Genomic DNA, 15,259 nt, shown 5'->3' on the forward strand with positions numbered 1-15,259 from the left:
GTGCTGGGATTACAGGCATGAGCCACCACGCCCGGCCTAGCCACAAGATTATTAATAGTTGTGACGTTTAATGTTTTGTGCCAACTTGCCTGCATTAGGGGCTACCGAAATAGTTGGGAAAACCTTAGTATAGGATGTGTCTGTGAGAATGTTTATGGAAGATCTTAGCATTTGAGTCTGTAGACAACATAAAGGAGATCTGGACTCATCAGTGTTGGGGGGCAACATCCAATCCTTTGAGAGCCAAAATAGAACAAAAAGGCAGAGAAAGAGCAAGTTACTCTCTTCTTGTCCTGAGTCATCCACCTTCTTCTGCTTTCCAACATTAAGGTTCTTGGATCTTGGGCCTTTGGACTCTGGAACATACAAGAATGACCCTCACCCAGTTCTCAGGCCTTCAGCCTCCAACTGGGAATTTCACCATAGGCTCCCTTGGTTTTCAGGCCTTCAGATGCAGACTGAATACCACCCAACTTCGTGATTTACCAGGTTGCAAAAGGCATATCCTGGGACTTCTTAGTCTCCATAACTGGATGAGCCAATTCCCATAATAAATCCCCTCTTGTACATCTATGTACCCTATTGGTTCTGTGTTTCTCTGGAGAATCCTGACTAACACAATGGCTTTCAGTAATTTTCATTTCACAACTGTTTTTCTGAGATAATGTCAACTCCCCTTGCAGGCACTGTCCCTGCAGTAACAGTATCAATGATCAAAATTTCGATCAAGGAGATGAAAGCTAGGTGTCCCTAACCTTTACTCTGGCATTCTGGTGTCCCCTTTGCACAAGTGCTCTGACTGTGAACACTACAGACACTGTTCTACTTTAAAATGACATATGCTAAGTGGCTCTTCTGTTTAGAAAGTTGCTACAATCCTAAAAGAAGCATATGTAAGAATATGGAGGAAGAAATATTATATGAATAAAACACTGTTCCTTACAGGGTTAGACACACTTACTGATTACACAGGCAGGAGAGGCATTTTCTGTGAGAACCAGAAACAGAATTCCACTTTCGTCCTCCTGCTTCGGTGCAATCTAATGGATGTTTTATCATTCCTATCGTGGCTCTATGTAAACTCTATTTCCCTCATTCCTTACTGAGCATAACGGAACTCACAAAGCTGACTCTAACGTTCTACTCTACATAAATGTGTGGAGAAAGAAGGTAATGTCTACTAGGTTCTCACCATGGATAGAGGCATTTTGTATCTGAATGACTCTGACTACCTAGGTGACTAGTTGTACACAATACTCTCCAAAAATCTCTGTATGGTACCTTAAAAAAGCAGCCAAGCTCCTCCCTGGTCCAAGGAGGCTGGAGACACCACCTCTCAGGCTTCCCCTCCACTTTTCTCCATAGCACGGGGCCATTCCTCCCTGAGGTCCAGGAGAAGAGCAACCTCTGCCAGCCCAGGAAGCAGTGAGAACTACATTACCCAGAGGCCCATGCGCCAGGCACTTGGCGTGGAGCCAATGAGGCCCAGGAGAGGGACTTTTCCGCTTTGTCCAACTTGTCTGGGCGGGACTTCCGGCGTCCTCCCAGTGGCGGGCACTTTGGCTTGTGTCAGTTCCATCCGCGGGTGCCGGATCTGGACCCAGGTGCCGTGAGCGAGAAAGCGCGAGGAAAGTGGTTTTCCCAGCTGCGCAGCCGGGGCCTGACGGTCGCCGGCGGTGGTGATTGCTTTGCTCGTGTCCTCGCCCGGATCGTCCACCGCTCCCGGCCCGCTGTGCCCAGAGTCCGATGGCGTCGGCAATGAGGGCCCCGACCCTGGTGAGCGCTGCGTCCTCCCGGCCTCCTCCGCCCTCCCCACCCGAAACTGAGGGACACGTGAAGGGTTTTCTGCAGCCGGACCACATTGTCCAGCACAGTGAGGCTCTGGTGCTGGGTCTCGTTTCTGGTAGTGTAGCAGGGAGCGGGAGAGCGACGGCTTGGAGCTGCGCCTGAGCCAGGAGGCTGGGGAGACCCAGGCTGGCCTCACGCGTGCAGGGAGCAGAGGGTGGGGCAGCGCCACGCTGCATTGGCCCCACTGAGTTTCGCCAGCACACTGAGGGCCACAGCGGGTAGGACAGACGAGGGGCACGACCCCAGTCACGCTTCTAAAAGTTTCACAAAAGCTGTTCAGAGGAACTCACTGGAAGGGCAGTGATGATAGCAGGCAGGGAGGGACCTAGTCTTTTTATGAGGTCACAAAGCTGATAAAAGTCAGCACCAAGGACTGACACCCAGATATAAAGCAGTCATCCCAGGACACCTGGCTCTGGTGTTACACATTGGAACCAGAAGCCCATGGAGCCGCAATGTGGTCACCTGCCTCTCAGAACATGTCTCTTCCCACAGATTGCCACTAATACTTATAGGTCTGTAAGAAGAACTTACAGACACTACAAGGGTGAGTGGAGGAAATCCAGAACCTCACTGATTCCAGCAATGGGATCTCTGGGACTGGGACTGTGGTGACCCGGGATTCTTTACTTACCGCTTTTCCAGGCTTTGAGCCTAGGGACTCTGAGCAAAATATGCCCAGGGTGGGTATTCTATGAGGTGGTACCTGTTGCTGGCAAATAATAGAATGAATGTGGAAGTTTGTCCCAGAGATAAGTACAGGTGTTTGGAGCTGCTTGGAGTGAGGCTGAGCTGGTTAAGAGAACCTCAAGTCTCATTTCCTTCTCATGGGAACAGAGAGCAGAGGTACAGGAGCTAGAAGCTAAATGACTGTCTCGGATGTCTTTGTTCTGGAGATGATGGCAGCAATGAAGATTTGGAGCAGAAGAGGGAAGTGATCTTCCGCAGGCCTCATGAGGCTCCTGTGGCTGAGCACAGACAACAGACTGTGGGTTTAAGGGAGTTGATAGCAATACCAAAGAGGAAAGAGGAGACTAATGCAATAGTCCAGGCGAGTGTAGATGATGTGGGCCAGAGTAGTGGCCACAGTGTGGTAGAAGTGGTTGAATTTTGGATTGTAAGTCAGCTCTGATTTTCTGATACCGGGACTGAGAGATAAGAAGGGATGATTCGGGCCGGGCGCGGTGGCTCAAGCCTGTAATCCCAGCACTTTGGGAGGCCGAGACGGGCGGATCACGAGGTCAGGAGATCGAGACCATCCTGGTTAATACGGTGAAACCCCGTCTCTAATAGAAAATACAAAAAACTAGCCGGGCGACGAGGCGGGCGCCTGTAGTCCCAGCTACTCGGGAGGCTGAGGCAGGAGAATGTCGTAAACCCGGGAGGCGGAGCTTGCAGTGAGCTGAGATCTGGCCACTGCACTCCAGCCTGGGCGGCAGAGCAAGACTCCGTCTCAAAAAAAAAAAAAGAAGGGATGATTCAGGGCGTTTTGGGTTTAGCAGCTGGAAGCACAGACGCTCCATCTACTGGGAGAGCCAAGTAGATAGTAGGATTGTTTTTCACTCAAGATATCAGGATTGTGTTTTGTCCATGTTAAAAATATGAAATGTTTTAGAGAGTAAGTAAGTAGCTGTATCAAGTGGCTAGGTGGACACACAGGTCTTGAACTCTGAGGAGGGGTGCAGGATAGAAACTTCTACAAAGAGTGGAGGATAGTATTGAACTAGGATGGAGCCCTATGTCTGTTAGGCCATTTGCATTACTATAAAGAAATACCTAAGGCTGGGTAGTTTATAAAGAAACAAGGTTTATTACAGCTTATAGTTCTGCAGGCTGTACAGGAAGCTTAGTGCTAGTGTCCACTTCTGGTGAGAGCCTCAGGAAGCTTCCTTTCATTGCAAAAGGCAAAAAAGGGAGCCAGCAAGACAGAAGGGAGGCACCAGTCTCTTTTTAGCGACCAGGTCTCATGTGAACTTATTACTGTGTGGAGGATACTATGCCATTCATGAGGGATCCACCTCCATGACCCAGATAACATCCCACTAAGCCCCACTTCCAGCATTGGGGATCACATTTCAGGTGAGATTTGAGGGGGACAAATATCCAGGCTATATCAGTGTCTTACCTTGGGTTGATAATGAAATAGCCTATATTGGTGGCTTAAACAGCAAAAATGTGTTTCTCACAGTTCTTCAGGTAGGAAATTCTACATCAGGGTGCCTATAGATTCACTTATTTGTGATGGGCTGCTTGGCTTGCAGTGGCTGCCTTCTTGCGCTGTCCTCACATGGCCTTTCCTGGGAGGGAATATGTGAAGAAAGCAAGGAATCTCTTTCTATTCTTACAAAAGCATTAATTCCATCATGAGGGCTCTTTTGACCTGATCTAAATCTAATTACCACCCAAAGATTCCATCTCCAAATACTATCACACTATATTACACTTCATTGTGTTTAGTGCTTCAACATAAACATTTTGTGGGTGGGCATGGGGCAGAAACATTGAGCCCATAACATCATAGATCCCATTTAGTAGTGGGATTCCTGGTCATGATGATAATATTAATAGCAGGCCCAGGAAAGGGAGGCCTGGGAGCCACAAGAGGGTACCATACTTGGGTATCTGGATGGATGTTGTGGAAATCACAAACACAGGTTATAGAGGGAAGTGGGCCTAGGAATAATATAGAGAGAGGATACCAGGCAGCTGGCCAGGTTTATGAAGGATGAGTGAACATAAGATGGATGTGGAGGCTGCATTAGTCCGTTTTCATGCTACTGATAAAGACAAACCTGATACTGGGAAGAAAAAGAGGTTTAATGGACTTACAGTTCCACATGGCTAGGGAGGCCTCACAATCATGGTGGAAAGCAAGGAGGAGCAAGTCACATCTTACATGGATGGCAGCAGGCAAAAAGAGAGTTTGTGCAGGGGAACTCCTCTTTTTAAAACCGTCAGTTCGGCCGGGCGTGGTGGCTCAAGCCTGTAATCCCAGCACTTTGGGAGGCTGAGACGGGCGGATCACGAGGTCGGGAGATCGAGACCATCCTGGCTAACACGGTGAAACCCCGTCTCTACTAAAAAATACAAAAAACTAGCCGGGCAAGGTGGCAGGCGCCTGTAGTCCCAGCTACTTGGGAGGCTGAGGCAGGAGAATGGCGTAAACCCGGGAGGCAGAGCTTGCAGTGAGCTGAGATCCAGCCACTGCACTCTAGCCTGGGCGACAGAGCGAGACTCCATCTCAAAAAATAAATAAATAAATAAAACCATCAGTTCTTTTTTTTTTTTTAAGATGGAGTCTTGCTCTGTTCCCAGGCTAGAGGGCAGTGGTGAGATCTCAGCTCCCTACAGCCTCCACCTCCTGGACTCAAGGGATTCTCCTGTCTCAGCCTCCCAAGTAGCTGGGATTACAGGTGTGCGCCACCACACTCAGCTAATTCTCATATTTTTAGTAGAGACGGGGTTTTGCCACATTGGCCAGGCTGGTCTCAAACTCCTGACCTCAAGTGATCCGCCTGCCCTGGCCTCCCAAAGTTCTGGGATTAGAGGCGTGAGCCACTGTGACCGGCCTTAAAACCATCAGTTCTCGTGAGACTTATTCACTATTGCGAGAACAGCACAAGAAAGACCCGCCCCCATGATTCAGTTACCTCCCACTGGATCCCTCCCATGACACATAGGAATTGTGGGAGTTACAATTCAAGATGAGATTTGGATGGAGACACAGCCAAACCATATTAGAGACCCAGTGGGATTTCAGACAAGATGAGGCTGAAGCCAGACCCAATGCTTTACTGCTGTATGGCCTCACCAGGATCTTATGACTGCTCCTATGCCTACGGAGTTTCATGCAGGCTGGTGGATACGTTTAGGGGCAGAAGTAGTCATCTGGGAGCATCACTTAACCTTGGGTGGAGGGCCACTGGAATGAAGGGTAGCAAGAGAGGAAGGCAGTGACTGTTTAGTGCAATACAAGTTGGAAAGGGCCATGTGTATCTGACATGTGTATGTGGTTGTGGGTAGCTGAGGTTGATGAAAGGAATAGACTCAGGTAGGGAGGGGCTTCAGGGCAGGATATGGGGCTACCTGCGGCAGTAGGGACCATCCGAGGTCTGGGTAGTCCTGGAACTTGTTTGAATTTGCACTTTCTAGATATCTTGTGCTGAGTAACATAGAGGAAGGCAGGAGAGATGCCTGTGTTGTGGGATGGGGTGGAGGTGGCTGAGGGAGTGAGTTGGGTGAGAGAGGTGTGGTGGAAAGAGTGATGCACATGTGAAGAGGGAGTGTGAGCTTTTGTTTCGTGAGTCTGGACACTGAGGACATGAGAGCGGAATGTGAACCCAGACCTTCAAGTTGTGTTTGGGAGCCATGGTCCGAGGGATTCCAGGAGAATTTATAGACACGAGAATGTGGTTTCTGTCTGCCCGCCTGCCTGTTGTTGCTGTGGGAGAACACAGTGACCAATGGGACCGTGAGGAGAGAGTGGGCATCAGTGGCATCAGGGCCTGTTGTATTTCCTGAGGTGGGGAGATGGGGAGGAGGGTGAGCCAGGGATGGACGTGTGGGGGAATCAACTTGGGGTCCTAGGAAAGATGCTGATCATGGAATGAACTGTCCCCATCATAGCAGGGTTTTGTAGCCTTTGAGGACGTGGCCATTTACTTCTCCCAGGAGGAGTGGGGGCTCCTTGATGAGACGCAGAGGCTCCTGTACCACGATGTGATGCTGGAGAACTTTGCAGTTATGGCATCCCTAGGTAAGGCCCTCCTATTCCTCCCAGTGTCCTTTGTGGGTCTGTCCTTTTCCCCTGTCCCTGAGGCAGCTCTGTCCTTTCTTCAGTTAGACCCTGAGCTCTACAGACCTTCCCACTTTCTTGGCTATGTATTCTGGGGGACATCGCCAAGCAAGGCACTCTCAAGACTATCCTAACACCTGTTGCCTCTAGGCATGCAGTGAAGGGTCTGGGAGACAGGATCTTTCTTTCAACCTAAAGGATTTGTCCTTGCCTTCTCCATGACAGGATGGCTTTGTCCACTTCTAGGATGCTGTTTGCTCCGTGTTCTGCCTTTTGCTTCTAACTAAAATCTCAAGCTGCCTGTTTCAGTAATTGCAGGCATCATGATGGTAACTACTAATAAGTCCACAGGCGTTTCATAAAGATCCACCTAAAAGATTTTCTTGTAACATTATTTTTCACTGCTGTAGTTTGTCATGTGCTGAGTTGCTCTGTGCCAGTGCTGGCTGTGCACCTCTCTGGTCTACCCTTTAGGGCTTGCATCTTACAGGCCCAGTATAGTTGCACAACTGGGATTGGGGGATGGCTCTGGTTGCTTTACGGGGTGCAAATAGCAAGATACTTTCAGAGGAGTCCTGGCCCTGATGAGTGACAACTAAGGGAGGGCAAGACGCTAGGGCTGTTTCTAATCATGCCATAAACCTGTCCTCAGTTCTCAGTGATTGGGTGCCAATTCCACAGGACATACATCATTTCTATCTTTTTTCCCTTTTATTTTATTTATTTATTTATTTATTTGAGACAGAGTCTCACTCTGTTGCCCAGGGTGGAGTACAGTGGTGTTATCTCTGCTCACTGCAAGCTCTGCCTCCCGGGTTCACGCCATTCTCCTGCCTCAGCCCCCCGAGTAACTGGGACTACAGGCACCCGCCACCAGGCCCGGCTATTTTTTTGTATTTTCAGTAAAGACAGGGTTTCACCGTGTTAGCTGGGGTTTCACCATGTTAGCCAGGATGATCTAGATCTCCTTACCTCGTGATCCGCCCACCTCAGCCTCCCAAAGTGCTGGGATTACAGGCATGAGCCACAGCGCCTGGCCTTTTTTTTTCTTTCTACACATGTTCTGATTTTTATTTCACCCATGACTTCCAGCCCTTAGCTGCTCCCAATTTCTGGCCTCCACGTGTTACCTGTTCCTTTCCAGTGCAACTTCTAGAGTGTTCTCTAACACTGACCCACATGTAATATGTTGTCAGATGTGCACATGTTTTTAAATAGTCCTTCCACACCTAGTATTCAGTTCCTGTGGGTTTCTACTGGGCCTGGACACCAGTAATCTTCTGTGCAGTATACCGAAGTCCTCTCTTCTCATCAGGGGAGGAGGTCCTGATAAAAGCTTTTGGAAGAATAGTGAGTCAGAGACCCTACCTCTTCTCTCTGAGTTGTGCCCCAACTTTGTGTCTTTCATCTCATAAGGCCTCCCTTGTTTTCTGTGACTTGTGGAACCTTTTTTCCCCAAATTGCCACCAGCTCTCATATCCTAAGAACATTTTCTTAGGCTCGTTCTTTGTCTGACACACATTTTTGATGTAACTTCTCACACCGTAGTGAACCTGCATTTTCTCAGCATTTCTTTTCTTTCAGGTTGTTGGTGTGGAGCAGAAGATGAGGGGGCACCTTCTGCAGAGAGCATTTCTGTGGCAGAACTGTCACAGGGCAGGACTCCAAAGGCAGATACATCCACCAATAAGAGTCACCCCTGTGAGATTTGTACCCCAGTCCTGAGAGACGTTTTACGAATGATTGAGCTCAAAGCCTCACCCCGTGGACAGAAATTGTACTTGGGTGGGGCATCAGATTTCTGGATGAGTTCAAACCTTCACCAGCTCCAGAAACTTGATAATGGAGAGAAGCTCTTTGAAATGGATGGGGACCAGGCCTCATTTATGATGAACTGCAGGTTCCATGTGTCAGGAAAACCCTTCATGTTTGGGGAAGTTGGGAGGGACTTTTCAGCCACCTCAGGACTTCTCCAGCTTCAGGTGACTCCCAGCAGTGAGAGACCACACAGCAGGATTCAACACTTCAAAGTTCCCACTGGACAAAAGCCTCTCAAATACACTGAATCCAGGAAATCTTTTAGCGAGAACTCTGTATTCATTCAATACCAAAGAGCTGACTCTGGAGAAAGGCCTTACAAGTGCAGTGAATGTGGGAAATCCTTTAGTCAAAGTTCTGGCTTTCTTCGACACAGGAAAGCACACAATAGAACAAGGACTCATGAATGTAGTGACTGTGGGAAATCATTTAGTCGCAAAAGTCACCTAACTCAACACCAAAGAGTTCACACAGGAGAAAGGCCTTATGACTGCAGTGAATGTGGCAAATCCTTTCGCCAGATATCTGTCCTCATTCAACATCAACGAGTTCACACTGGAGAAAGGCCTTATGAGTGCAGTGATTGTGGGAAATCTTTTAGCCACAGCACTAACCTCTATCGTCACAGGAGTGCCCACACTAGCACAAGGCCTTATGAGTGCAGTGAATGTGGAAAATCCTTTAGCCATAGCACTAACCTCTTTCGACACTGGAGAGTTCACACTGGAGCAAGGCCTTATGAGTGTAGTGAATGTGGGAAATCATTTAGTTGCAATATCTACCTCATTCACCACCAAAGATTTCACACTGGAGAAAGGCCTTATGTGTGCAGTGAATGTGGGAAATCATTTGGCCAGAAATCTGTCCTCATTCAACACCAAAGAGTTCACACTGGAGAAAGGCCTTATGAGTGCAGTGAATGTGGGAAAGATTTTAGCCAAAGCTCTGGCCTCTTTCGACACAGAAGAGCTCACACTAAAACAAAGCCTTATGAGTGCAGTGAATGTGAAAAATCATTTAGTTGCAAAACTGACCTCGTTCGACACCAGACAGTTCACACTGGAGAAAGGCCTTATGAGTGCAGTGTATGTGGGAAATCTTTTATCCGAAAAACCCACCTCATTCGACACCAGACCGTTCACACTAATGAAAGGCCTTATGAGTGCGATGAATGTGGGAAATCCTATAGCCAAAGCTCTGCCCTCATTCAGCATAGGAGAGTTCACACTGGAGAAAGGCCTTATGAGTGCAGCGAATGTGGGAAATCTTTTACCCGCAAAAATCACCTCATTCAACACAAGACAGTTCACACTGGAGAAAGGCCTTATGAATGCAGTGAATGTGGGAAATCCTTTAGCCAAAGCTCTGGCCTCTTAAGACACAGAAGAGTTCATGTGCAGTGAATGTGGGAAATTATTTTTTCACTTTTTTTTTCAGATGGAATTTTGCTCTTGTCACCCTGGCTGGAGCGCAATGGTGCAATCTGGGCTCACTGCAACCCCCGCCTCCTGGGATCAGGTGATTCTCCTGCCACAGCCTCCTGAGTACCTGAGATTACAGGCACCTGCCACCATGCCCAGCTAATTTTTGTATTTGTAGTAGAAACAAGGTTTCACCATGTTGGTCGGGCTGGTCTTGAACTTCTGACCTCAGGTGATCCACATGCTTCGGCCTCCCAAAGTGCTGAGATTATAGGCGTGAGCCACCACCCCCAGCTTGTGTTGTCACATTTAACACAAGATTTCCCAAAGAAGAAAGGCCTTATATATGCTGTGAATGTGTGTGTTTTGTTTGTTTGTTTGTTTGTTTTAACTTGGTATGATGGCACTGGAGGCTAGCCTTTGAGAAGAGCCTGCTCCTGATGTGACTCATGTATCCAAACATCTATGGATTCCCCATAAATTTGAGGTATGTGGGAAGCATGTGTAGCTATGTTGCTCTCTAAACCTGCCCAGGGACCTTACCAGATTCATATCACTGCCAGTTTCTGTGGCTGAGGCCTTTTCATCTCTACCCCCGGGAGACCCACAGAGTGTGCATCAGTCACCACCCCAACATGCTCAGGGAGGCAGATCTCTTCCATTAGTTGGAGGAAAGTATGAGTAGTCTAAGCTCTTAGGGGGATTTCTCATTTCCTCCTCTGGCTACATAGTGCATGTAACTACCCCATTGTTGGCCCCAGGACCTGAGCTGAATTCTGCTGGCAGCTTCCAGAGGACTGCCTTTTTTGAAGACATTGTCGATCTCAGGCCACGCTTATGATGAAGCGATTTTTGGCTTCCACCACGTACCAGGAACTGCCTGTTAACTGGCTTGTGCAATGATAAAGGCCTTTTGTTTAAGTACCTTTAATCTTGTAAGTTGTATTAACTGTGGGGTAGTTTGGAGACGTAAGAGGACTCTGTCAGCTTAAAGAGGCATATCACATTTGTGGGGATTCAAATTTTGTTTGCCTCAGACGGGACAGTATGCTGGCAGAGTATAGCTTTTTCTCCATTTTTGGCCTATTTTGCATTGTTACCAAGGCCTTCTAGGAGACACTGCAGGGCCTTCTGGTTCTGATTTTTGCCTGCATGTGGGCTCAGAGGTCATTCTGCAGAGGGGGCAGTTGTGACAACTTCCATTGTTTCTGGAGACAACACAAAGTTTTTCTTGTTGACTGAGGATATCACATAATGCCCTGCAATGTTTAGAATCCCTTAATGAGGTCCTGTGAAGGAGCTGTGTCCCTTGAAACACAGAATTCAGTGAGCTAGTGTCCCTAGGTATAAACCTATGGGGCTGGAGGGAAACAATTGGTAAAGAAACGCTGGGTTGAATACTAGGGAATGGAGGAGACTGCAGCAAATTACATGGACTGTTCCTCATATAAAGTTTCATCTGGCCAGGCACAGTGGTTCACACCTTTAATCCTAGCATTTTGGGAGGCCGAGGTGGGTGGATCACGAGGTCAGGAGCTCAAGACCAGCCTGGCCAAGATGGTGAAACCCCATCTCTGCTAAAAATACAAAAATTAGCCAGGCATGATCGTGGGCACCTGTAACCCCAGCTACTCGGGCGGCTGAGGCAGAGAATTGCTTGAACCTGGGAGGCAGAGCTTGCAGTAAGCCGAGATCGCACCACTGCACTCCAGCCTAGGCAGCAGAGTGAGACTCTGTCTCAAAAAAAAAAACAATTCAATCAGGCCAGTCACAGTGGCTCACGCCTGTAATCCCCACACTTTGGGAGGCCATGGTGTGCAGATCACTTGAGGTCAGGAGTCAGACACCAGACTGGCCAACATGGTGAAACCCCATCTCTACTAAAAATACAAAAATTAGCCAGGTGCAGTTGTGCATGTCTGTAATCCCAGCTGCTCAGAAGGCTGACGCACCGAGAATAGCTTGAACCCAGAGGTGGAGGTTGCAGTGAGCTGAGACCACGCCACTGCACTCCAACCTGGGTGATGGAGAGAGACTGTTTCAAAAAAAAAAAAAGACCGGGCATGATGGCTCACACCTGTAATCCCAGCACTTTAGGAGGCCGAGGCGGGTGGATCACCTGAGGTCAGGAGTTCGAGACCAGCCTGGTCAACATGGCGAAACTCTGTCTCTACTAAAAGTAAAAAATTAGCTGGGTGTGGTGGTGGGCACCCGTAATCCCAGCTACTCAGGAGACTGAGGCAGGAGAATCTCTTGAACCTGGGAGGTGGAGGTTGCAGTGAGCCAAGATCACGCCATCGCATTTCAGCCTGGGCAACAATAGCGAAACTCCATCTCAAAAAAAAAAAAAAAAAAAAATTATCCACAAATGTTCCAGTGACTATGACTGCAGGATCACTGTGTGCCTAAACCTCTAGAAATGTGTGTCTTGTGGCTCAAGTCATTATTAGAGACAACGCGGGTTTTATGGATTCCTGTAGCCTCTCTGGCCTGTTTACTTCAAGGCCATTGCTACATAGACAGTAAAAAAAGATGAAGTCAAGAGAGATTCAGTTGTCCTTGGTCCGGCTTTTGTCATCCAGTAGCAATCCTCTTAATGCTGGTGGAAATGGCCTTCACTGCTCACCTGTATTTCCTGCCACTGAAGCAGGACTGCCTCTACATGGCCTGGGAGCTAGACGGTAGAGTCAATAGAGACTTAGTAAAGCAGACTTTTTGAAATGTCAATGACTGAGATTGTTAATTGCATCCATTTAAAAAAATTATCAAGTTATAACTGATGTGGAATAAATTGTACATATTTAAAGCGTACAACTTAAGTTCTGACATAAGTGTAAACTCATGGAAGCATTGTTGTAATCGTAAGAATGAGCATATCTCATCTGCATATTTTACTTTTGCTCTTTTATAATGCATTCCAGAATATGCAGGCAACTTTTGACATTCCTTTACAATTGATTGACTTGAATTTTCTGGAATTTTATTTTAGACATCATAAAGCATGTATTTTGTGTGTGTGTGTGTGGTTTTATTTATACAACTTCTCCTTAGGTAAGGGCCTGAGGTTAACTTCGGGGGTGACAGATATGTCCAACACCATTGATAGGGTGATGATTTCAAAGGGGTATGTACGGGTGTGTGTGTGTGTATATATATATCAAGACTTTCTGTTACACTTTAAATATGTGCAGTAGATTGCATGTTGATTACACCTCAGTGAACCTATAAAAAGTTATTCCATTTAAAAATCCGGGCCTCCCACTTCTATTGGAAGCTGGACAACTTGACAGCCTGCAGTGTTTTGAAACAGCATGGATTGGGTGTCTGGTTTCCAGCATATGTCCCATGTTCCCCAACACTGTTCCTCAGGAAACAGGGAGGGACAGCTATTCCTCAGCGAAAAGGTGTTCCTCAGCACCTGCTGAGTGACCATATTCCCTGAATGTCAGAAAAGTAACACGGTGACTGTTTTGGACAAAATTCTGAGCTTAAAACCTTGCCTGAATCAGTAGCCGCCAAATTCATTGTGCACATCTTATAATTTCCAAGAACATACATATTAAGTGAATATTTTTATAATTGTGAAATGGTCTGTTCAGGGCCCTCATTCCTCAACCTTTTTTTTCAACCACCCTCTCATTAAGGAAGCATACGTATTCATCATGGTTTTTGTTTTTTTGTATTATATGTTTTGACATCTTAAAATTCTTGCTGGTTACAGAGAGACTTACCCTACCAGAGTTAGCTAATTTCTTTTTTTTTTTTTTTTTTGAGACGGAGTCTCCCTCTGTCGCCCAGGCTGGAGTGCAGTGGCCGGATCTCAGCTCACTGCAAGCTCCGCCTCCCGGGTTCACGCCATTCTCCTGCCTCAGCCTCCGGAGTGGCTGGGACTACAGGCGCCCGCCACCTCGCCCGGCTAGTTTTTTGTATTTTTTTTAGTAGAGATGGGGTTTCACCGTGTTAGCCAGGATGGTCTCGATCTCCTGACCTCGTGATCCACCCGTCTCGGCCTCCCAAAGTGCTGGGATTACAGGCTTGAGCCACCGCGCCCGGCCAGAGTTAGCTAATTTCTAAAAATAGTAAACAACTATCTTGGGAGCAAGGCAAGCCAACCACCCTCTTTATCTAACTCTTACTCACCAAACCAATACTTTCCCTGCACTAAATCATCCCAGTGTTACTGCCAGTGAGTTTGCAGCAGTCTGCAGCAATTTTGGTCCTTGCCTTCTCAGAAGAAAATTCAACTGAGGAGGCAGAGGTTGGTTTAAGGCAGAGGAAGAGACCAAGGCAAGTTTTTTTTTAGTAGGAGTGAGAATTTATTTAAGTGTTTTAGAGTAGGAGTGAAAGGAATCAAAGTACACTTGAAAGAGGGCCAAGTGGATTACTTGAGAGGTCAAGGGCCCCACTTGATCCTTGGCTTGGGACTTTATACATTTGCTCATTTCCCAGGCTCTCTATTCTCCTCCCTTGGGTAGGCTGTTGCTTGACTACTGCATGCACAGTGGTCAGCCAGCACTTGGGAGGGGCCGCATGCAGTAAACATGACTGTTTACTGAAGTCATACATATACTCATTTGGGGTGACTTTCCCTTATGAGTCAAGCACCCTCAGAGGAAGGTGAAATACCAGACAAATTTTGCCATCTCGCCCCATTTTGTGCATGCTTGAAACCTTGTCAGGGATTGCGGTTCACTGGCTCCAGGTGTTTTCTATCTGTTGGAAAACTCTTTTCCTTCCTAGTACCAATCATGGCCGCTTACTATCTCGGATAGTTTTATGCTCTCCTGTCCTTCACCCAATGAGAGCTGGACATCTCAGGGGTCCCTCTCTTGTTCTGTTTATTATCTCAGAGGAAAAGATTTATGGATGGTCCATCCTTAATGCCAAAATTGCCTGACATTCCTGGGGTCCCTCTCTCCTGCCCTACTCATATCTACCTACTCTAACACCAGGGTCAGGATATGAGGCCACTAGAGACCACCCCTGTAAATCAAAGCCAACCAGAATTATTCAGACTAGCCAGTACTCAGCTGTTTGCTCTGATCTGCCTTCCCTTTCCCATGGAAAACACAATAAAGGATCTGGCCTAGGCGCTCCCCTAGCTCTTGCTTCTTCCTTTAGACTAAAACCTGTTCCTCCTGTGGCCCTACATGCCGTACTGTACTTCTCATTTCTAGGGGAATTCTGAGTAACATTAAACTTTTATTTCAGTGGCATTGAGCTCTCCATGTCCTTTTCCAATAAAGACCCATCCACAAATTGGCCTCTCTTGGCTATGTAATATTACATATCATTCCAGCACTTCTCAGTGCCTTCACCTCTTTTCTCCATTATGCCTGCCACATTATAACACTCCATATAATTTAGCATTTTTTTC

At 47.3% G+C, this 15,259-nt stretch overlaps 1 protein-coding gene across 2 annotated transcripts; it reads left to right on the forward strand.

The window, feature by feature from the left end:
* The first annotated feature begins 1,526 nt into the window (after nt 1-1,526).
* Nucleotides 1,527-10,807, forward strand: ZNF530 (zinc finger protein 530). 2 transcript variants are annotated; one of them, XM_023184429.1, is made up of 3 exons: nt 1,527-1,776; nt 6,475-6,604; nt 8,228-10,807. In XM_023184429.1, the coding sequence occupies exons 1-3, from the start codon at nt 1,747-1,749 to the stop codon at nt 9,862-9,864; spliced, it is 1,797 nt and encodes a 598-aa protein (XP_023040197.1). In that variant the 5' UTR covers nt 1,527-1,746; the 3' UTR covers nt 9,865-10,807. The 2 variants fall into 2 exon arrangements, with proteins under 2 accessions (XP_023040197.1, XP_023040198.1); XM_023184430.1 differs by having other exon boundaries at nt 1,530-1,776; nt 6,478-6,604; nt 8,228-10,007.
* The last annotated feature ends 4,452 nt before the right edge of the window (nt 10,808-15,259 follow it).

This window comes from Piliocolobus tephrosceles, chromosome 21 (assembly GCF_002776525.5).
Source record: "Piliocolobus tephrosceles isolate RC106 chromosome 21, ASM277652v3, whole genome shotgun sequence".
In the NCBI taxonomy this organism is placed as follows: Eukaryota; Metazoa; Chordata; class Mammalia; order Primates; family Cercopithecidae; genus Piliocolobus; species Piliocolobus tephrosceles.